Source organism: Lampetra planeri, chromosome 23 (genome assembly GCF_965212315.1).
Source record: "Lampetra planeri chromosome 23, kcLamPlan1.2.h2, whole genome shotgun sequence".
Taxonomy (NCBI): Eukaryota; Metazoa; Chordata; class Hyperoartia; order Petromyzontiformes; family Petromyzontidae; genus Lampetra; species Lampetra planeri.
Genome location: NC_136129.1, coordinates 8196303 through 8217848, shown reverse-complemented (window position 1 = coordinate 8217848; position 21546 = coordinate 8196303). Strand labels below are relative to the sequence as shown.

The window sequence follows — 21546 nt, the reverse complement described above, 5'->3', positions numbered from 1 at the left end:
TTGTCACCAAGGCGGTCCACGGAAATGTTTGCATCGGCCGATTGGGCCGCGGGCCAACACAAGTTTTAAGAAGCACCGGCCTAAAGGTGTGATTTGCACGTCATTTGAATCAATCTTTAAAAAAAATCGTCTTTGCACGCACGATTCGCTGTACGCATCGCGAGAGTAGGAGTCGGTTTCAACGGAAGCGTCTACGCTCCACGTCACCCAAGCCACTGAGAGAAGTCCAGATATGCATGACACGAGACTCTGCGCTTTTATACATTTATGTTTATAGGCAGTGTACACAGTAATAATTTTTAAAGAACCTCAAATTATTAAACTTAATTTACTTTCACACGACGTAGCATTTTGTTTGTTCCTACGCATGGTCTGATGCTGTTCATGTTCATTACAAGTCTGCAGATAAACATTTCTCTACAAACTTCAAGAAATACCTGCATTTTAATTTCACAATAAATTAATACAAATAAATTACTGCTTTGTTAGACATTTGCATTCGTTATGAATGAATTAGTGACCTGGTTGGTTTCAACACTTGGTGGAAACCTTTACCGCACTCTTTTAAGTGTCAAAAATAACAATAACAAGTAACTTGATGATAACTGATTTTGGTTCACAACACAGCAGGGGCTGTGTGGGCAGTACGTGTAAAGCAAAAATCTAAAGTCACCACCATCATCAGCAGCAGTAGCAGCACTGCCTTACAACAGAACCACGCTGCAGAGCTTTCGTTCGGTACGGAGAAGATTCACCCGCCCGCCCGCCCGCCCGCCCCGGTATTATTTTTGTTTGCAAAGGAAGGCCTCACTTTTCCAGGAGGGACTTGCCAAATTTTTGCAGTCGGGACAATGGTTGCCATGTGTAATCCCAAATGAATCATTTGCAGTGTTAATTGTTCAGTGTTGGGATAACTTCTTACATCACTGCTTAGAAATACAGTATAAACTGGATATAACCACAACTAACATGAGCAACACATGCTTACGTTGCACTGGTTGGGGGGGGGGGGGGATGGGCAACTTCTGATACGAACACACTACTTTGGATATCAGCTCCCAAGGGCTGTGCTTATATCCAAGCTTTCACTGCATCTATCAATGCGCCACCTTCGGTTACACCTGAATGGAGAGACAGCGTTATGAGTGCTGGGGCCTGGGAGTGCCCCTCAAAGCCTTGGCAGCACAAATGTCCTCCCTGGTTTTCCGAATGTGCATGAAAATCTCTTGGAACAGTGCCTTGTACTCGGGCTGTTCGCCCCGCTCCGCCCTCTGGACGTGTTGCACCACCACGTCCACTGCCATTCTCTCCGTCGGCTCCCCGAGGGCACCTCCGCCGGGACACGCCTCGCCCGCGCTCCGGCTGCCATGGCTTGACGCAGCGCGTCGGCGAGGACCGGCGGGCGTGTCGCTCCGGGCCTCGCGCTCGAGGGCGCGAGCGGCGCCGCGCTCCGCGCACGGCGCTACCGCGCTGCCGGCTCCTGCGGCATCAAACGCGGCGCTTCCGCTCTCAGGCTCTTCGCGGCGGGGGAGTTCGTCGGGACGGTGTGAAGCACCGCAATCAGCCGCCGTGCCGATGTCCGCCCAGCTTCCCGAGACGTCCGAGGTTTCGGCGGTTGCCTGGGTGGCGGCGGCGACAGCGATCTCCCTGCTCCGCCCGACCGAGTGGGCGGAGCCGGTCTGGACGGCGCGGTGCTGCAGGCTCGCACTCCGGTCGTGCATCCTGGCCAGGAGATCCTCGTAGCGAGCCTGCAGCGCGGCGTACTGCTCGCTCACCTCGCTCAGGATGGACACGGGACCCCTGGCTGTGGGACCTGGCTCGTCCACAGAGCCGTGGGCATGGCGCGCCGCGGTCTTATCCCCGTCGGTGCCGTCCCCCAGCTCCCGGCAGCTCCCGGCGCTGGACCCCGTGTCGGCTTCGGGGTGTCCCAGCAGGCTCTGCAGCTTCGCGATATCCATATCGCCCACGCCACGGTCCCCGTTCAGCAAAGATTCGGCCGCCAGTTCCGCCGTCGCGAGCAGCCGCTGCAGGCGTTCGCCCTCGGACAGCCGGATCCGGCTCATCTCCAGCAGTTCCTTCTCCAGCTCCTGGGTGCGCTCCAGCCAGGGCTCCAGGTCAACGAGGCGCTGGTCCATGTCGGAGTTTTCAGCCAGCGCCAGTGCGAGCTCCAGGTCCAGGTTTCCGCGCCGCTCCCGCTCGCGAGCCAGGCTGGCGCTGAGAGACTTGACCGAGCGCTGCAGGCGCTGCACCTCGCTCTCCCGCTGGTCAGCGCCGCTGTCCTGGCCGCTCGCCAGGATGTCGGCCGACACGCGCTCCGTTCCCAAATACCTGTCGGTGGCAACAAACGGCGGACGATCATCACCGTCGTCATCAAAATCACATTGTAAAAAAGATCCAAAATAGTCCTCGCGTTCAAGTTCATTTATTAGGTACAGTATAGCCCTGTGAGCCATTCGGCTCCTGAATCGGGTGTAACCGCAACAAACAAGAAACAAAAACATGAACAAAAAACATCTTAAAGTGACTATGTGACTAAGTGCAAACAGAAAATCCAAGAAAAGACAGCAAAATGTTGCAGAAAAAAAATCACCGTACACCAACGCTGTGTGCAAAAATCCCAGTGGGATGCAAGTCAAACAACAACAACAACAACAACCACAAGACAACTTAGATTAAGGCCATCAGTCTAACTCTGTACTACAACAAACAAACATGGCTAAACCAATATACTTTTCGAAATCACCAAAATAAAGCCATGAAAGCAATGAAACAGTGATCATAGGAACTGTGACAGAATTTTCAAAATAAATGGCATAAACAACATGCACTACCAAAACCCTGCAGCCATAGCTGGCTGCATGAGTCACTCCACAACAGCAGGAGCATCAATCGGAGTATGCGCGTGTGCGTTGACGTGCGTGTGCGTGTGTGCGTGTGCGTTGGCGTGTGTGTTGGCGTGTGCGTTGGCGAGCTTGCCTCCGTATGTCGTGCAGCACCGGCACGCCGTGCACCGTGCGTCGGCGCTCGCGCTTCTCGCGCCGCACGCTCGCCTCGCCGGACCTGCGCAGCTCCTCCAGCTGCTTCTGCAGCTCCTCCACCTGCGCCTGCAGGCCCTCCACCTGCTCCGACAGCCTGCGCCGCCGCCGCACACGCGCATACGCACGTCATGCTACGGTCAGGCACTCGCTCTCTAGGGCTGCGGGGATGAGTCCATCAAGTTGATTCCTTGACTAAAGATTGTAATCGACTACAACCGATGCCAAAGGAACAGAACTCAGGTGGCTGAGTTCACAATGTGGTGCAGAAATCATTGTACTGCTGCTCCACCCCAGAACTAAAGAAACTGTAGAGCTGGGACTATTAAATTATGAGGTCAATAAATCGACAAAAAATCGTAAATCTACTTTATTTGTGGTCGATTACTTGAACCCCTTTAAAAATGAAGGCCGGAAACCCCCCACAAGCCATGCCCAGCGTGATGAGACTGATCATGCCGATGACATCACCGAGCCCCACCCATCACCTCCTGTCAAGCGGAATGTGTGGTGGTGGAACAAAAACTGAAAACATGATTATCATCATCAGCGACAATAGATCCACTGCTGGACGAAGACCCTCTTCCCAAGTGGTTGTGACTGCGAGATGATGATGATGATGGCGATGATGACGACGACAATGATGACGACAATGATGACGACGATGATGACGACGACAACGACGATGACAACGACGATGACAACGACCGCGCAGTTTTCCATTCGCGTTGGAGCATATTGTGCCACAGCGGTGACGATGGTGATGATGGTGACGGTGACGGTAACGGTGGCGGTAACGGTGGCGGTGCCTACCCGGCTATCCTCTGCTGCGAGTTGCGTCCCTCCAGCAGCAGCCGGCGGTTGGCGAGCTCGAGGTCACGTGACGCCACGTCCAGGTGCTCGTACACCTGCGCGTGTCGCTCGCCGTTTTCGCGCAGAAGCTCCAGCTGCCGTGTCAGGTGCTGCACAGGCGATTGGTCAAGTAAGGGGGGTGGGGGTGGAGGAACAGTAGTCAGATTGGGGTCACTGTGCCCCCGGCTTCCCCCCCCCCCCACGTCCCACCGCATCTCTCTCACTCATACAGGCTGCCCGCCCACTTGTGGATCGTGACTTTTGCTCTCACTCGGTACCTTTAATAATAATTAATTTGGAGTATTTGGCTGTTAGAAATTTCCACATAAGCCACTTCGTTGAGCTATCATTTGTGATAGCCAGTGGGCCTTACCTGGTAAAAAATAAAAGTTTAGTTTAATAGTTATAGTTTAATTACCCAGGAAGCCAAACCAAGTATGAGGACCCTTTCTTTAGGGGGGTCCTGCATTTTGTGTTAAGAGTTTTTAGCCATGTGGGAGGAGACCGTAGGGCAGCGAGGAACAGATGAAATTAATCCAAATTTGCTGTACACCACCTTCTCTTGGACAGCCAGGGAATAGGAATCTCGACGCCTCAATAGGACAGGAGAGTCGCAAAAATGTGCGTGATCCATCCGAACCCTCGCTGCCTCCACAATGCCAGGTTCACATGCGCACACGACACCACCGTTGCCGTCTTTCAAGTCGCGTAAATGGATGGCCGTGGTTCTTAACCGCGTGGCTTTCCCAGGGAGCCACAAGCACAGACGGAGGCTACAGAGGAGAGATGAGCCCGAGCTCATCGTGAAACTCCGGCTGCTCGTTAAGTGACAATTAACGAACTGTCGAGACCAGAAAAAAATAATAATTCCCCGCCCGCCAGGTCACCGTGGCAATGGCGAGGCCGATTCCCCAAGTCTTGCATGATTCTCAATTATTCATTTGCTAACACAATGGTTTCACTGAAAGCCGAGCGAGGTCGTTCATAATGAATGCTTGTCCTGGCCGTGACGACTGAGACCGTTCGCTTGAGAGAACCGCGTAATGCCGCACAGATTATTTTATTGAAAGCGATCCGTAAACTCACGCTACGCGCATCATGTCATACATGTAAGTATCGGTGATTTATTATTTATTAAAATTGCATGTAAAAGCTATGCTCATTGGTGCCTTTTCAGCAAATGCAGGAAACAACATTTCCATCGTCATTACCATCAGCCATGATCAATCCACTATTAGAGGAACGCCTCCCCCGTTCCGCGATGCAACGATGCACCCGGTACCTGCACATGAGCAGCTCCCACCACTCCCAACTCCACGGGAGACCTCCTCCTTTGGCTGCCACATAGGTAGTTATTCTCACCCACTGGCCATCAAGCAAGGTTGGCTACGTACGATGCGAAAGAAGTTCAACATACATATCCCTTCGAGAGATGTGTCCTGCCAAAACCCACTTATTTTAATTAACAGTCAAATATTATACCTTTACTCTGCATGTTTCTCAAATCCACGCTATGCTCTCTATATATCTCGGTGTAACACCAAGCTTGCAAAGAAGAAGAAATTTGCTCCATCTAATCCATATATTATAGAAGGCGAGACACCACGATTGAAAACTTTCCTCTTCAAGACACCCTGTGATGATGCTTTTTCTTCAGTTCGTCGGCTGTCATCCACCTTTTCATTTCAGTATTTTCATCCTGGTCTCCCTTCAATAACTAGGTACGTGTATTCTCCTGTCCATTCCAGTTGTGTCCCTTAAACAGATATCGATGATTGTTTAGCGAACTTTGTGCCGGACAAAACAATATGTAAAAAAAAAATTAGATTCTTGAATCGAATCGAGACTTCTAAACGTCTAAACGTGACAATTTATCGAGCCACTGGGTGGTACAGGCTGAATAACTGCATGCCTAATCAGGGCCATGGAGAGGTTCCTGGAATCGCAAGGCCTGGGGGCTGGAGGCTATGTGAGGCCCCCTAAATCAAAAGCAACAAAAAGAAAACAGGTCCGTTGTCAGGGACCTCTTCTGTGTGAAGCCTGGGGCAAATTGCCCCTTCTGCGTCCTTCTCTTCTGCCTCCTGTGCGCCGAACAGTTGTGCCAACACGCAATCAGGACGTTTTTTTCCGCAACAACAACCAATCTGAAGCAGCTTCAGCTCAAACTTGTTTCTGCAAACGTGACAATAAATCCCCTTAATCTTCCGCACAACGACGGACTTGGGCGCTCTTCCCAAAGCCGAACGGACACCGTGGGGGACGCAGGAGCCTGGGAAAGGCCGCAATCTCCACGGCGCAACCTTCACCTTGGGCCCCCCATCTCACGAGCACACCGGTGTTCACCAATCAGTGCCCTTTGACACCCGAATTGTTGCCATCTGAAGCAATAAACTGTCATAAGCGATAAAAAACCCCGGTGTTTGCACTTCACGTTTGACGGCTCGCTTATCGCCGACGCGACTTTACGCACACACAGACATGCACTGCTTCCCGTGCGGCTCCACCAATGCCTCCTCCCCTTGTGAGCGAGGGTAGAACTCGCGCCGTTGAGAAGTTTTACTGCTGCACCGAGCGTTGGCCGGGTGCCGCACGCGGTAAATATGAAAGCCTTGGCAAGTTTGGGCGATTCCATTTAATGAGTTTGTCATCTTGCGGGAGAAAACTGTCGTGTCCGGAGAAAACCCACCCATAAGGTGGTACTTCTCTCAACCAGGCTCGAGACTGCTTAGCCTCCCAGAGCTGATGATATCGAATGCACTTTGCATGCTTTGCTCAAAAGCACATCACGTGTGCACTGTATACATACTCTCCACTTGTACCTGGTGAAAACCGCATCAGTGAAGGGGATGGTAGAACAGTAAGTAGGTTTATGAAACCTTGTGTTTGGGCTGAGAGAGTGATCTTATCACATTATGAGTGGACTTTTTCTAGGTACTCCGGTTTCCAGCCGCACATAAAACTAGCCAAACATCCCAATGCAGGACCCTCCTCCTGAGTAGGAGTCCTCAGACTAGCTGCTTATTAGATGGTTAATTAAATGTTATAATTGTTATTATAACGAACCAAGAATATACCTCAAGAAGCACTTTTTGCAATTGTACTGGCTGCAATGTTCATTGAACATTTCTAGAAATATGTTTTAAAACACCTCATTCGAGACCCAAATATCACACCTCCTGGCTTAAACATTCCTCCTACACCAACTCTCTCCTGAAGCCCTCTTGTCATGGCCAGCAGACTTCGACATTGGCATCTGAACATATTGCTGCCATCACCCGCAAGAATAGTGCAGAAATAAAACGAGAAATCACGAATCCACACAATGTGGTAGATTTTACCACGTGAACCGACACCTTTATCACGGCACACCTGGGCATGACAGACACACACACAGCGCGACAAGACGCATAGCACAGCAGAAACACGCACGGCGCGGCAGACACACGCACGGCGCGGAAGACACGCACAGCGCAACAGACACACGCGTGACAGACACGCGCACGGCGCAACAGACACACGCGTGACAGACACGCGCACGGCGCGACAGACACACGCACGTTGCCCACCTCGATCTCCAGCACGTGGTCCTGGTTGGTGATGTACAGCTGCTGCAGGGAACACTCCAGCTCCTTGTTCCTCTCGAGCAGTGACTTCCCGAGCTCGGCAGCGAGCTGCAAATCTGCACACACCACAGCATGGAACACACACACGCAACACGCATGCACGCACACACACGTACCGTTAGCGCCCGCCGGTGTTTCACAACTGAGCGCGAGCGCGCAGAAGCGTCTACCCATGGTGCTTTGCTCGGCATCACCGGCTCGGCGTTGGGATTGGAGCCTCTGCGGGCCAGCACGTCCCATTAGCGCCCGCCGGTGTTTCACATCTGAGCACGAGCACACAGAGGCGTCTACCCACGGTGCTTTGCTCGGCATCACCGGCTCGGCGTTGTGATTGGAGCCCCCGTGGGCCGAGCATCGGTCCCCGGCGGGGGTTTTGCGGCGTCATGCGAAACAGACATTTCACCGTGCGGAATGCGCTCCTCTGGATCAATACAGCCTCAGTGTGATTTTATTAGCAGTGAGGCCAATAATGAGTGAGCTTGTGTTTGCAAGAACAAAGTTGCACTCTAGATGAGTTGTATGCCAACGAATAGCAGCCAACTTCACAAACTCGGGGAACGTGGCTAAATGCGTTGAACTCACTAGCCCAGGGGTTGGAAACCCAAATAATTCGGTAAATAACTCAATATTTTAAGAGCCGCAATGCATGTGAATAACGTCACGAAGCAGTCCTTAAAGAGCCGCATGCAGCTTCGGAGCCGTGGTGTGCCGACCCCTGCACTAGCCGACTCACTTTCACCGCACACAGGGAAAGCGTCGCTGACGAGCAATGCAGTATCGCTGGGTATTTCACTCGAGCGCTCGTTAGTGGAATTGGCCACACGTGCCAATGCAAGAACCTGCTTGCTGAAAATGGACCTTTGAGGCTCAGTGAGACTTTCCTGTATTGCGAGTCCATAATGCAGATTCTGGTTGAAAGTGTTGCGTTGGGAAGGCAGAAACGTTGTTATGTTTACATCCACGGCAGTTGGCAAAAGAGGACTCCTTCAAAAATGGAATTGGCCAAAGCCGACACGGCACAGGCACCTCGTGAAAAAAAGTGTCTTGAGACTTGCCGAGCCTTTCCTTGATAAATATTCTCGAGGATTATAAACACTAGTTCGGGGATTACTGAATGAATGGACTAATATTCAGGCTGGTATGTTAAGTAGTTGCACAATCACGAGAACGGTAATTTAAATCCCACAGGATTTGTCAAATAACAAAACGAAAATCCGTCTTTACAAATGGCCAAGCACGCTTGGATATTGGACTGGGACTACGACTGTCCCTGCAGATGCTGCAAATAAACAAAGTTCTGGTTCGGTGTTGGGGTTTGAGGTCTGGGTTTGCAGTTAGGATTCATGGTTAGGCTTTATGCTGAGGGGCAGTAGTAGGTAAAACTGTTTTTCTTGTCCCACATCTGCGGGGACAGTAGTCCTATCGCATTACATGAACACAAAGCCAGTTAAATACACAGGGTTTTCTGGAACGCCCCAGTGCCGTTAAGCACATGTTACACAACGCTCGCAAATCAAATGTCAAAAGTGCCCAACAATTGGCAATTTCCAAAGCAGTACCCCCGCATGACAACAGTATATTATCATCATCATCCATGATCAATCCACTGCTGGACGAAAAACCTTCCCCAAAACAGTCACAATCTCGCGTTGTTTTCTCACGCATTGCTCTCCGAAGCACCTGCGCAAAGTGCCGATTCCATCGCTCCATCTCCGTGGCACGCCCCGCCCCCTCTCAGGCGTTCCCCCTCTCCCTCGGCTGCCGCTCCATCGATTTTCAAATTGAGACTCGGGACTGTATTTCAGCTGCCAAGGTCCACCGAACTAAACCGGCTCTTTTACAAGGAAGACCACAAGCCCAAGGACGTCGGCAGTGATGGCAGTTACCGGATGTCACACGGATCGGAATGTGCAAACGAACACGAGCAAAAACAACAAAATATTTACACGAAACCCACGCCAAAACTTACTGCAAACAGGATAGAACATTTATAAAGTACGTTGTGCTTTGATATAAATCCTGTCACACTTGTAAATAAGCCGTGTACAACAGCCTCGGGCATAACTGAGTTTAGTTAAAGCGTTCATTGAAATTGTGACAGGTAATTTGGCAGGAAGGCAATAAAACCGTTATATTTATATGTAGTGTAATGTATGCTATCCCACCTAGACTTTCTATACTATCACAGCTAAGATTGTCACTCTTTCCACAATAAAACACATTTCTCAGGTCAGCCTTGGTAATATTGTTAAAACTGTGGAATATATTGTCATAAAGTTCAACAGAATAGCACAAGATCTGGGTGCAAATCAATCCCTGCCATTGAACAAAGTTATTGTGCAGCGTTGTGCGACGCATAGGGGCCCAGTCGGTCACAAGGAGGCCCCGAATCAACAGATAAAACTATATATATTTTAAAAATCTATTAATTAAAAATTACCTGCGGTCTACTATGTACCAGGCACAATTAACGTATCTGTGGCTATCTTATCAATTTAGCAGCATACCGTTGTGAGACAATCCTAGACCGATGGAGCCGGCATGAAAGTAAAACGCATAAGTTAATTGTGAGTATTGTACCTTTCAATATATATATATTTTATTAATACTGTCACTGTGGTGAAACTGTCTTCCTCTAAACCCAATACACTGTGCAACCAAGATAATATAGTTATAGCCTACGTACTATTGCATACGGGTCAAACACATCCGTAGCTATTTCAGTAAAAGGGAGTCGGGAGGAAGGAGAGAGGAAACACAATCGTAGCTTGCATACCCCGGTTGAAAATAGATCCTTGCGTCCCTGTACGTAGAACTTCCTTCGTACCGTACGTAGCCAACCATGCGAATCGGTGGACGTGGGCCAACATTGTGTGTACACTGTGCGCGCTCGCGGCTAGGCAGGCAGTTGTCTCTTCGTGCGGTTTCGTTTTGTGCGCCCACATTTTTTTTGGCACGCATCTACTACCAACTACCGCATAAAGCGAGGGAGGGAGGGGGGAGGGGGACCTGTACAAGATAATATATCTAATTCAGGGCCAGTCATTGTGACCGCGACGAGTTATTTGAGATATGCGCCTGCCTGTCTCTGCCTAGCCCTAAAATCCGGAATGCACCCTCGTCACTAGCGAAGCATTCAACAATGACCCCAATGACAAAGAGGGGGTGGGGGTGGCCAGCAACACACGCCCGGCCGCCTTTGTCTCCCGAGTGGCGATGTTTACTACACACCGCACCAGGATAATCATTTGAGGCCGAGTCGACCTAGGGTAGAGCCCAGGACCGGTTCAGATATTCGCCAGCGGTGTTGGTGGCCGTGATTGGGAATGGAACGCGGGTGGCCGAATTCGCTCCCCACCACCACCACACTCACAATCACAACCAAGGGTCTTTATTTAAGTGAGATGAGACTGGATGAAACCGATGAGCTATGGGGGTGCAAAAAAATGTGAGAAAATGCCATAAGGAAAGGCACTAAATATAAATACACAATACGTACATTTAGTCCGATTTATCGCGCTTAGGCGAGTCAACAAATAGCAAAACAGTCCCAGAGCACACCACGATAACGCCACAACAGTAGATGTCCATCAATAGCACGGCACATTAACGTCGATCTATCGATAACACCACATCAATAGTCCCTCAACAGAACGGCACATTAACGTCGATCTATCGATAACACCACATCAATAGTCCCTCAACAGAACGGCACATTAACGTCGATCTATCGATAACACCACATCAATAGTCCTTCAACAGAACGGCACATTAACGTCGATCTATCGATAACACCACATCAATAGTCCTTCAATAGAACGGCACATTAACGTCGATCTATCGATAACACCACATCAATAGTCCCTCAACAGAACGGCACATTAACGTCGATCTATCGATAACACCACATCAATAGTCCCTCAACAGAACGGCACATTAACGTCGATCTATCGATAACACCACATCAATAGTCCTTCAATAGAACGGCACATTAACGTCGATCTATCGATAGCACCACATCAATAGTCCCTCAACAGAACGGCACATTAACGTCGATCTATCGATAACACCACATCAATAGTCCCTCAACAGAACGGCACATTAACGTCGATCTATCGATAACACCACATCAACAGTCCTTCAATAGAACGGCACATTAACGTCGATCTATCGATAACACCACATCAATAGTCCTTCAATAGAACGGCACATTAACGTCGATCTATCGATAACACCACATCAATAGTCCTTCAATAGAACGGCACATTAACGTCGATCTATCGATAACACCACATCAATAGTCCTTCAATAGAACGGCACATTAACGTCGATCTATCGATAACACCACATCAATAGTCCTTAAATAGAACGGCACATTAACGTCGATCTATCGATAACACCACATCAATAGTCCTTCAATAGAACGGCACATTAACGTCGATCTATCGATAACACCACATCAATAGTCCTTCAATAGAACGGCACATTAACGTCGATCTATCGATAACGCCACATCAATAGTCCTTCAATAGAACGGCACATTAACGTCGATCTATCGATAACACCACATCAGTAGTCTCTCAATAGAATGGCAAATTAACGTCGATCTATCGATAACACCACATCAATAGTCCTTCAATAGAACGGCACATTAACGTCGATCTATCGATAACACCACATCAATAGTCCCTCAACAGAACGGCACATTAACGTCGATCTATCGATAACACCACATCAAGTCCCTCAACAGAACGGCACATTAACGTCGATCTATCGATAACACCACATCAATAGTCCCTCAACAGAACGGCACATTAACGTCGATCTATCGATAACACCACATCAATAGTCCTTCAATAGAACGGCACATTAACGTCGATCTATCGATAACGCCACATCAACAGTCCTTCAATAGAACGGCACATTAACGTCGATCTATCGATAACACCACATCAATAGTCCTTCAATAGAACGGCACATTAACGTCGATCTATCGATAACACCACATCAACAGTCCTTCAATAGAACGGCACATTAACGTCGATCTATCGATAACACCACATCAATAGTCCTTCAATAGAACGGCACATTAACGTCGATCTATCGATAACACCACATCAATAGTCCTTCAATAGAACGGCACATTAACGTCGATCTATCGATAACACCACATCAATAGTCCTTCAATAGAACGGCACATTAACGTCGATCTATCGATAACACCACATCAATAGTCCTTAAATAGAACGGCACATTAACGTCGATCTATCGATAACACCACATCAATAGTCCTTCAATAGAACGGCACATTAACGTCGATCTATCGATAACACCACATCAATAGTCCTTCAATAGAACGGCACATTAACGTCGATCTATCGATAACACCACATCAGTAGTCTCTCAATAGAATGGCAAATTAACGTCGATCTATCGATAACACCACATCAATAGTCCTTCAATAGAACGGCACATTAACGTCGATCTATCGATAACACCACATCAATAGTCCTTCAATAGAACGGCACATTAACGTCGATCTATCGATAACACCACATCAATAGTCCCTCAATAGAACGGCACGTTAACGTCGATCTATCGATAACACCACATCAATAGTCCTTCAATAGAACGGCAAATTAACGTCGATCTATCGATAACACCACATCAATAGTCCCTCAATAGCGCGGCACATTAACGTCGATCTATCGATACACCGTCGATGCGCGCCAACGAACGAACCGCGCCATCGATTGAACGGCCACCGACGATGGCACCAAAGCGACCGAGAGGAGACGATGGGAGCAGGATGAGGTGGGCTGCGGCAGGGGTAGGGAGACGTTCATCCAGCAGTGGATCGAGCACGACTGGTGGTGGTGATGGTGGTGGTGATGGTGGTGATGATGATGGTGGTGGTGGTGATGATGATGGTGGTGGTTGTGATGGTGATGATGATGGTGGTGATGATGATGGTGGTGATGATGATGGTGGTGGTGATGATGGTGGTGGTGGTGATGGTTGGTGATGGTGGTGATGGTGGTGATGATGATGGTGGTGATGGTGGTGATGATGGAGGTGATGGTGGTGGTGGTGATGATGGTTGTGATGGTGATGATGATGTTGGTGATGATGGTGGTGGTGATGATGGTGGTGATGGTGGTGATGATGATGGTAGTGATGATGGTGGTGGTGGTGGTGGTAGTGATGGTGGTAGTGAAGGTGATGGTGGTGGTGATGATGATGGTGGTGATGATGGTGGTGATGATGATGGTGGTGGTGATGATGGTGGTGGTGGTGGTGATGGTGGTGGTGGTGGTGGTTAGTGATGGTGGTGATGGTGGTGATGATGATGGTGGTGATGATGGAGGTGGTGGTGGTGATGATGGTTGTGATGGTGATGATGATGTTGGTGATGATGGTGGTGGTGATGATGGTGATGATGGTGGTGGTGATGATGGTGGTGATGATGATGGTAGTGATGATGGTGGTGGTGGTAGTGATGGTGGTAGTGAAGGTGATGGTGGTGGTGATGATGGTGATGATGGTGATGCGCTCCCTCACTCACCACGCTCCAGGTCGCGCTGCTCCATCCATCGCTCCTGTCCCGCGGCGCTACTGCTGCTGCTGCTGCTCTCGAATGTCTCCATCGAACAAGATCCCCTGTGGGGGGTCCCCGCGGTCCCACTTTGCTTGCCGTAAGATGAGACGACGGTCGGAGACGATCAATTACATTTGCCAATTTCGTTACAGGTCCCAATGAAACGCACTCGCGATCTTTATTGTTACGTCAAACTCTGCAGCGCTGCTGTGAATGAGATAATGATCGAACCCCGGGGGTTGTGGGCTCGGTTCGCTGAGACTCTGGTCCGCCGTGACCCCAGTCCGATGATACTCAGCTCGTCCCTGGTCCCCCTCTGCCCTGGTACCCCCCCTACCCTCTCGTCTCGGCGCACAGAGACCCCGCTCCGCCGTGGCCCCGATCCCCTTGCGGTCTCGCCGTAGCTCCGGCACGGCTCTGTTCCCGGCGTGGGCCTCCGCCCACCCCACTGTGGCCCCGGTCCGCTCGGCGTGTCGCTGTAACCCCCCCAGGGGATCGGCCACCACCCCCCACGCGACTCCGACCTGGACCCTGAGGGCGGCGCAACGTGGCAACGGCCTCCGCCCCCAGCGCGATGACGTCAGCACGCACGCATCCCCCCCCCCCCCCCGGAGCGAGATGAGCGATGACGTGATCGCGTAATAGGAGCTACCCTGCGTGATGATGTCATCACGCACGCTTTCCCCCCCCCCCCCCCCGTTTCTCCGAAGCGAGATGAGCGATGACGTGTTCGCGCAATAGGAGCTACCTTGCGTGATGATGTCATCACGCACGCACGCCTAACCCCCCACCTACCCCCCCGTTTCTCCGAATCGGGATGGGCGATGACGTAATCGCGCAATAGGAGCTACCCTGCGTGATGATGTCATCACGCACGCACCTCCCCTGCTTTCACCTGATGGGCGATGACGTAATCGCGCAACAGGAGCTACCCTGCGTGATGACGTCATCACGCACTCGCGCGATAACCGCTGCTTGGGTTGCGTCATCGCCCTTGTCGGACAGCTGTGGCTGGATGAAGGCACCTGAGGATATTTCAGAATCCGTCGTCATCGGCTCACGGTCCTGCGTAGTCAGCTCACGCGTGTTGGCTGGCACCGCAATGTTGGCACCGGCGTTCCACGAGGCTCAGTCGACATTTCTCCTGCACGGTGTCCATGCCGCAGCCTGCGGATCCACTGCAAGGATTTTGTTTTGGTGGGGTGGTTGGATGGCACGTGCACACAAAAAAAACTGGTTGGGGGCACGAATCTGCCAATGGAGGGGTGATGTTTCCGTGATTATTTGCGGATATTACTGGTAGGAACCTCTTGGTTACACCAGCCCACAGGGGATTGTTGTGTCCGTCGTGCAGGGAGGGGCTGTTTGGGGAGGGATGGGCTGAGTGGGGAGGGTGGGGAGGGGCTGGGTGGGGGTGGGAGGGGTGGGGCTGGGTGGGGAGGGGCTGGTCACCCCGTGGTGCCCTTATAAAACTCAACGTTTAACCTACTCACGCCGGCTTGTGCCCGCCCCCACAGTCAGACATATTTGCGGAATACACCACGCCGCCGTTGACCCTGGCCATTGACCGAGCAACACAACGTTCCTACCAGCTCCCTCCGCAGGAATGTGCTGTCTTCACGTTTCGACAATGACGCCAGCAACACACGGCTAAACTTTTTTTTATCAAAACAGCATTCCGCAGTGTAACTCGTCACAACTCCACGCCTGTGTGTTTTATTAGTCATGGGAATGATTCGAGCCATATATCTGGTTCAGTCACATTCCATCATTGTATCACACGTAACGTTTTCTAAAAACGGCAGGATGTACATACATGGTGTGTGTTGATTACCCCTTGAATTACTCAACCGGTAATGGGATATCCATTGTAATTTATATGCATACTTTAACCACCCCCCTCACCCCCATTGGCTCACAAGTGACATCACATTTATATCTCTGGCTGTTACCTGATGATGCTAGTTGTAATTACTGGCAAAACGTCGTACTCGAATTGTAAATGTTGTGGGTTTACTCTCCAACACACCGGGTGTGCCGAACGAGTAACGAATTGGCATGTTGTGTTTACGTGACAAACCTTAGTAATTGGCTGTCGGGTGGTGGCGGGATTAACGACGCATCTATATTTCCGTGATCTAACCCAAACACCTCTTATGGATAACGTTGGTCGTGAAAGCTTGATACGTGTTAAACCAAAAAGGCAATTGGAAACTCTGCTCAAATGTTTAATGCTTCCAAAGTACCATCACTCCCCACTCCTCTTAACCTTCTACGCCTAATGATGCACAACTAGCCACGTACAACGCTTGCCGTAATCCACTGTTGAATGGAGGATCTGCCAACCGCACACCATGCAAGTCGTGGGGGTTATTTCACCATACTTCACCACGCTGGTCAGTTCAGACCATTGAAGGTGGGGAGCGTAGACTTTGGAGTGTAGTAGAGTACAATATATTTTTTCACCACCCCCCGTTTTAAACATAGCCCTTGTACTCTCACCCAACGCTAAATGTTACAGGTGCCTTCTGGATATCTTTAGGTATACTGATTTAAGACTCCATTGGAAATCTGAATTAATGTGAAGTTCATCTGTAACTGAATAACTCAATACATGTCAATAACAATGATTGACAGACGCTGAGTTTTTGTTGTTGTGCGTGTGCACCAATGCCATCGCAGCAGCAGCAACATCAGCAGCATCAAATAATTTGTTTAACCGAATAAGATGGATACTGCACCTTACAAAACACTACAAAAAAATCTTTAAAATTTTCCCGCGTTTTATTTTGGTAGAAATTTATAATCCACAATATAACTTGAACACGTGAAAACAAAACGCGGAACAAGGTTACATTAAAGTACACAAAATATCGACCGTAAATACAGAGAGGGCAAAGGGCAGTCGTGTGGCTGCTGATAACTATTAGGAGCAGAGCGATGATCTCGCCGGCAATCCACTCAATTATCGCGATTCAGAATTGCGATTCGATTATATATATTTTTTACAATGTGATGAACGTAGCGGCATCTAGCAACTGCAGGGGATGATCACGTAAAACTATTACATGCATGTATGAATCGAAAACACCACGATTCTTAGACACGTTATTCAATTAAATGAATCGCACGTTCAGAGAACCGATCATGAATCGATGCATAATTACAACCCATAACCACCACGCTTTGGGACGGGCGGCTCCTGGACAGTACCGCATGGCCAGGGTTGCCACCTGTCCTGGTTTTCCCAGGATCGTCCTCGTTTTGAGGTGGCTGTCCCAGATAATGTCTGCGTCTTCCCGTGACATTAATAGTCCCAGAATTTTAGCAGTTGTAGGCAATAATACACCACTCACATAGCTCTCCCCTCTTCCGATATTGTGAAATATTCTGCTTCCCATGATGGAACTCTCCCGTGGCAACCCTGCGCACGTCAGTGTCTGTTCCCATCGTTCGTGTTGCCGCACAGCCGAACCCCGAGATCGGCGCATCCTCAAGCGCCAAACTACTGGAGTTACCATCATAGCTTAGGTCACTTGCCACAACTGTCACACGTACAGACTGCGTGTCAAGCCACTGCCGGATGAGGGTCTACCCGCATTATGGAGGCAGTGAGGCTTATTTAACCGGACTTCACCGTGCACTGTCATCGCAGATTGATGAAGATGGGGGAGGGGGGGTACAGAACAATGGACTTTGCTGCACTGCCCCCTTCTTCCCACAACACTCGATGGCGGTGGCGGTGCAGAGACGGAGGGAGGGTATTGGTGGGCGGACGAGTGGTGCTCGCATCGGCACCCTCCCTACCACCAGCGGTAGTGCGCGAACGCGCGGTTGCCTTCGGCCATGCGGTGCAGGTCATGCTTGCGCTTGATGACGTTGCCCTCATTGGTGAACGCTCGCAGGACCTCCACGGACAGCCGCTGCTGCATGAGCGAGCGGCGCGCCTTGCTCTCGCGGCACTCCGTGATGAGCCACTTCATCGCCAGGAATCGCCGCCGGTTGTCCTTGAGCGGTGTCGGCACCTGTGGGCGCCGTGGGAGTGGGAGAGGGTGGAGAATGATAATGGCGCAGAGGTGGGATGCAACGGAATGATCGATGTAAGCAGCTTCCATCTTTTGTGCAAAAAGAACGTGTGGTATATTACTTAAATCGGACTAAAGCTTGTTAATGTGGATGTCGTCCCAGCTTGTATCTTATTTTTGTTCCTACACCCCAGCACTGCCTCCCCTTGATTATATTACAATGTTTACGTTATTATTCAGAACTCTCGTAGTTTGTAGCACATCACACAACTACTTCTGAAATCACATCAGAAGGCCTCTGTTGCATGCTAGGGACACAATCTATTACATGCCCTGCAAAGAGTATATTCAGTACATGCAAATCTAACTGAACATTTTAAATTCTCAATCCAACATTGAGTTGAATTACGTGGAGACAAAACATTATTGGTTCTCATTATGAGTCACTTGTGACCAGGTTCTCAGTGGTGTCAGCTCGGTCCTCTGACATGTATCAATCGACCTCTCACCTGGTAATTTTTTCCTCCCTTCTTGACCGTTACAAGGCCGATGACCGGTTTGCAGTTTTCCATGGCCGTGTGGAAGATGGTGTAGGGGTTGCACTCAATGGCGTCTCGCTCGGGCTCCGGCGTCTTATAGTATGTCTCCAGCTGCTTGCGCTTAATCAGCTCCAATGTCTGCATACAACGGGGGGAGTGCCATTTGAATTGTCGGCGCTTCCCGCTGGCCGCGAGTCTTGGCGTGCGAGGGTGGTCACTTCTCTGGACTGTGGCTGTTGCTCCCTTACCTCTTGCATGATGGATCTGGCCAGCACCTTGTTTCCACCCTTCATCAGCATGTTGATGAATTTGCTGTGGATCAAAGATGTCATTAAACAGAGGACAGAGCGTTTCTCCAGGTACACTCTCATCAGAAAAAGGCAGCACAGAGCTCTCCAGATGAGGTTTTGGGGCTTTGAAAAATGTACGCCCAATTTTCACACGATTATAAGTGAAATGTCCCTGGAGTGATGAGAAATCTTGTTACACAAAGCAATTTGGATTTACATAGCATCTACATGGAACCGTATCTCAACACACAGAACAATGGGGAATACTTGTTATGGAGCAGGGTGTCCCCTAACCCAGAGTGGTCCCTAAACCAGGCTAGTAAGGGCAGGAGCCCAGCAGTCTTGAATGGGGGGAGTGTGAGGGGTGGCGCCACACCAACATTGTTGAAACCTATCGATTTAAAGAAATATAATGCACCAAAACAAATACAAGCACACAATTAGTTAGTAACACTGCCTTCTTGGAGGAAAACAGACACGCGTTAAATACTTTCCCCCATTAATTTTATGCGTTAAATCATAAGTGTACTCGCTATTTCTTTATACGACATCTTATTTTGTCAATCTCCCCTATACTGTCTCACCCGTACGGTATGTCTTCTCTCTACCGGCGGCGGAGGCAGAGCGTGACGGCGGTGCTTTCTCACCTGACCGTGTCATCGTAGAACACGGAGCTGGTGAGGCTGGCCGGCGCCGCCTTGATGGGCCTCACGGCCTTGAGCTGGTCGAGCTCCTGCTCCTCCGCGCTCAGCTCCGCGGGGGGCTGCTGTTGCTGCTGTTGCAAGCGGCTGCGCTCCCCGATGGGGTCTGGCGGCAGGTAGTGGGGGTTGTACTGCGAGCCACGCACCTGCATCAGTCTGGCCGGGTGGGCGAAGTGCACGGAACAACAAACTCCGCTTTAGAGATCCAGATTTTAAATCAGCGGTTCCCCAACCTCTGGGTGGGATTATTGGGGAAAAAATGCACAAATCCACTTTAATCCGATTGCCTAACTAATGCCGGCCACCGCGCATGAACTATGTGGTGACATTGTTGCATGAGTAAGGGCAGGAGCCCAGCAGTCTTGAATGGGGGGAGTGTGAGGGGTGGCGCCACACCAAAAATGTTGAAACCTATCGATTTAAAGAAATATAGTGCACCAAAACAAATAAAAGCACACAAATTAGTTAGTAACACTGCCTTACTGGAGGAAAACAGACACGCGTTAAATACTTTTCCCCATTAATTTTAAGCGATAAATCTTAAGTGAACTCGCTATTTCTTTATACATCTTATTTTGTCAATCTCGCCTATACTGTCTCACCCGTACGGTATATGTCTTCTCTCTACCGTGTCGTCTGTACTGTCAGTCTCATCTATACTGTCTCGTCTGCACTGTCTCTTCTGTACTGTGCATCGTCTGCAATCTCATCTTTACTGTCTGTCAAGGATGTACTGTCTGTACGATAGTGTCAGCCTCGTGTGTGTATTGTCTGCACGACGCTGTCAACCTCGCCTAGACTGTCTCCTCTCCACTGCCTCGCCTGCAACAGAACCCCGCAATTCGCCATTCAAAGCCGCAACACCGAACGGAGACCCAACAGAAAGTCATTCAAGGTGCAAGTGAGCACGGGGTGGGGGGGGGGGGCTGTCCCTCCTTTCCCTCTAGGCCCCAGGAAGTTCCTCACACAAGGGGCAGGAGGAGGAGGCGGTGGTGGTGGGCACTCACACGGGCGGGCACGGGCCAGGGAGACGGCGGAGGAGGAGCGCGACCCGGCCGAGAGCGGAGACGCGTGGCCGCAGTGAGGACGCGGCCATGATGCAGGTATCTCCTCCTCCCCTCCAACTACTTCCGGGTCGCGGAGGTCGCGAGGTCAGCTCCGCCCACCCAGCCACGCTCCGCCCACCCGGCCACGCTCCGCCCACCCGGCCACGCTCCGCCCACCCTGCCACGTGACTCTGTGACGACTTCTTGGTTCTTTCGGTAAAGTCACGTAGAATGGAAATAATAAAATAATAAAAATAAAACATAATAAAATAATTCTCACGACGTTTCGACCACATCGCAAGCAGCCGTCCTCAGGTGAAGAACAGTTCGATTCCCGCTCTCACGGCCAACGATTTATATGAATCGGTCCTGGCCCTCCTCTAGGTCGACTCAGCCTCAAATGAGTACCGACTACGATGTGTAAACATTGCCACTGGGGGAGACAAAGGCGACCGGGCGTGGTGCTGGCCACCCACCCCCTCGTGTGACGTTCCGGCCTGCATAGGTGCTACTCGCTTAACAACACTTGCCCCAACAGTCTGTTGAAGACTACACAGGGGATCTTTGTCTTTTTGGTGGCGTCTAAACGACTCAAATACTGCACAGACCAACCGGCACGACAGCAAACTATTGCCCGATTTCCAATTAACGTTAAAAACGAATACGAAAAAATACAAGCTATTTTTAAATCGATGTGAGAACGGATAATTGTTCACGGTCTTCAAAGATTATTATTACCCTACCGACGAGCTGGATGGCAGTGTACATAGGAACTTCATGTTTTGTGAGATGAATCTAGGACGCTCTGAATTGGTTTTGAGTCTAGATAAGCGAAAT

The 21546-nt window shown here is 50.1% G+C and overlaps 2 protein-coding genes across 2 annotated transcripts; both read right to left on the bottom strand.

Moving 5' to 3' along the window:
- Nucleotides 1–252: 252 nt before the first annotated feature.
- On the bottom strand, nucleotides 253–14563 carry LOC144726407 (cerebellar degeneration-related protein 2-like). Its single transcript, XM_078605093.1, has 5 exons — nucleotides 14076–14563; nucleotides 7454–7566; nucleotides 3849–3997; nucleotides 2977–3132; nucleotides 253–2328 (listed from the first exon to the last, which is right to left on the bottom strand). Exons 1-5 carry the CDS (start codon nucleotides 14155–14157, stop codon nucleotides 1140–1142), a joined length of 1689 nt encoding a protein of 562 aa, XP_078461219.1. The 5' UTR covers nucleotides 14158–14563; the 3' UTR covers nucleotides 253–1139.
- Nucleotides 14564–17511: 2948 nt separating this feature from the next.
- MRPS7 (mitochondrial ribosomal protein S7) lies at nucleotides 17512–20816 on the bottom strand. The gene is made up of 5 exons (XM_078605092.1): nucleotides 20671–20816; nucleotides 19610–19819; nucleotides 18921–18984; nucleotides 18643–18810; nucleotides 17512–18133 (listed from the first exon to the last, which is right to left on the bottom strand). Exons 1-5 carry the CDS (start codon nucleotides 20757–20759, stop codon nucleotides 17912–17914), a joined length of 753 nt encoding a protein of 250 aa, XP_078461218.1. The 5' UTR covers nucleotides 20760–20816; the 3' UTR covers nucleotides 17512–17911.
- Nucleotides 20817–21546: the final 730 nt, after the last annotated feature.

Excerpts from the sequence above, each read along its gene's own strand:
- LOC144726407 (XM_078605093.1), bottom strand. The coding sequence starts at position 14,157 with ATGGAGACATTCGAGAGCAGCAGCAGCAGCAGTAGCGCCGCGGGACAG. Across the intron at positions 3,133-3,848 it reads TCGCAGCAGAGGATAGCCGG|GCTGTCGGAGCAGGTGGAGG; the intron begins GTAGGCACCGCC and ends GCGGCGGCGCAG. Across the intron at positions 2,329-2,976 it reads GTGCTGCACGACATACGGAG|GTATTTGGGAACGGAGCGCG; the intron begins GCAAGCTCGCCA and ends TGCCACCGACAG.
- MRPS7 (XM_078605092.1), bottom strand. The coding sequence starts at position 20,759 with ATGGCCGCGTCCTCACTGCGGCCACGCGTCTCCGCTCTCGGCCGGGTC. Across the intron at positions 18,811-18,920 it reads CCAGATCCATCATGCAAGAG|ACATTGGAGCTGATTAAGCG; the intron begins GTAAGGGAGCAA and ends CGTTGTATGCAG. Across the intron at positions 18,134-18,642 it reads AGGGAGGAAAAAATTACCAG|GTGCCGACACCGCTCAAGGA; the intron begins GTGAGAGGTCGA and ends CGGCGCCCACAG.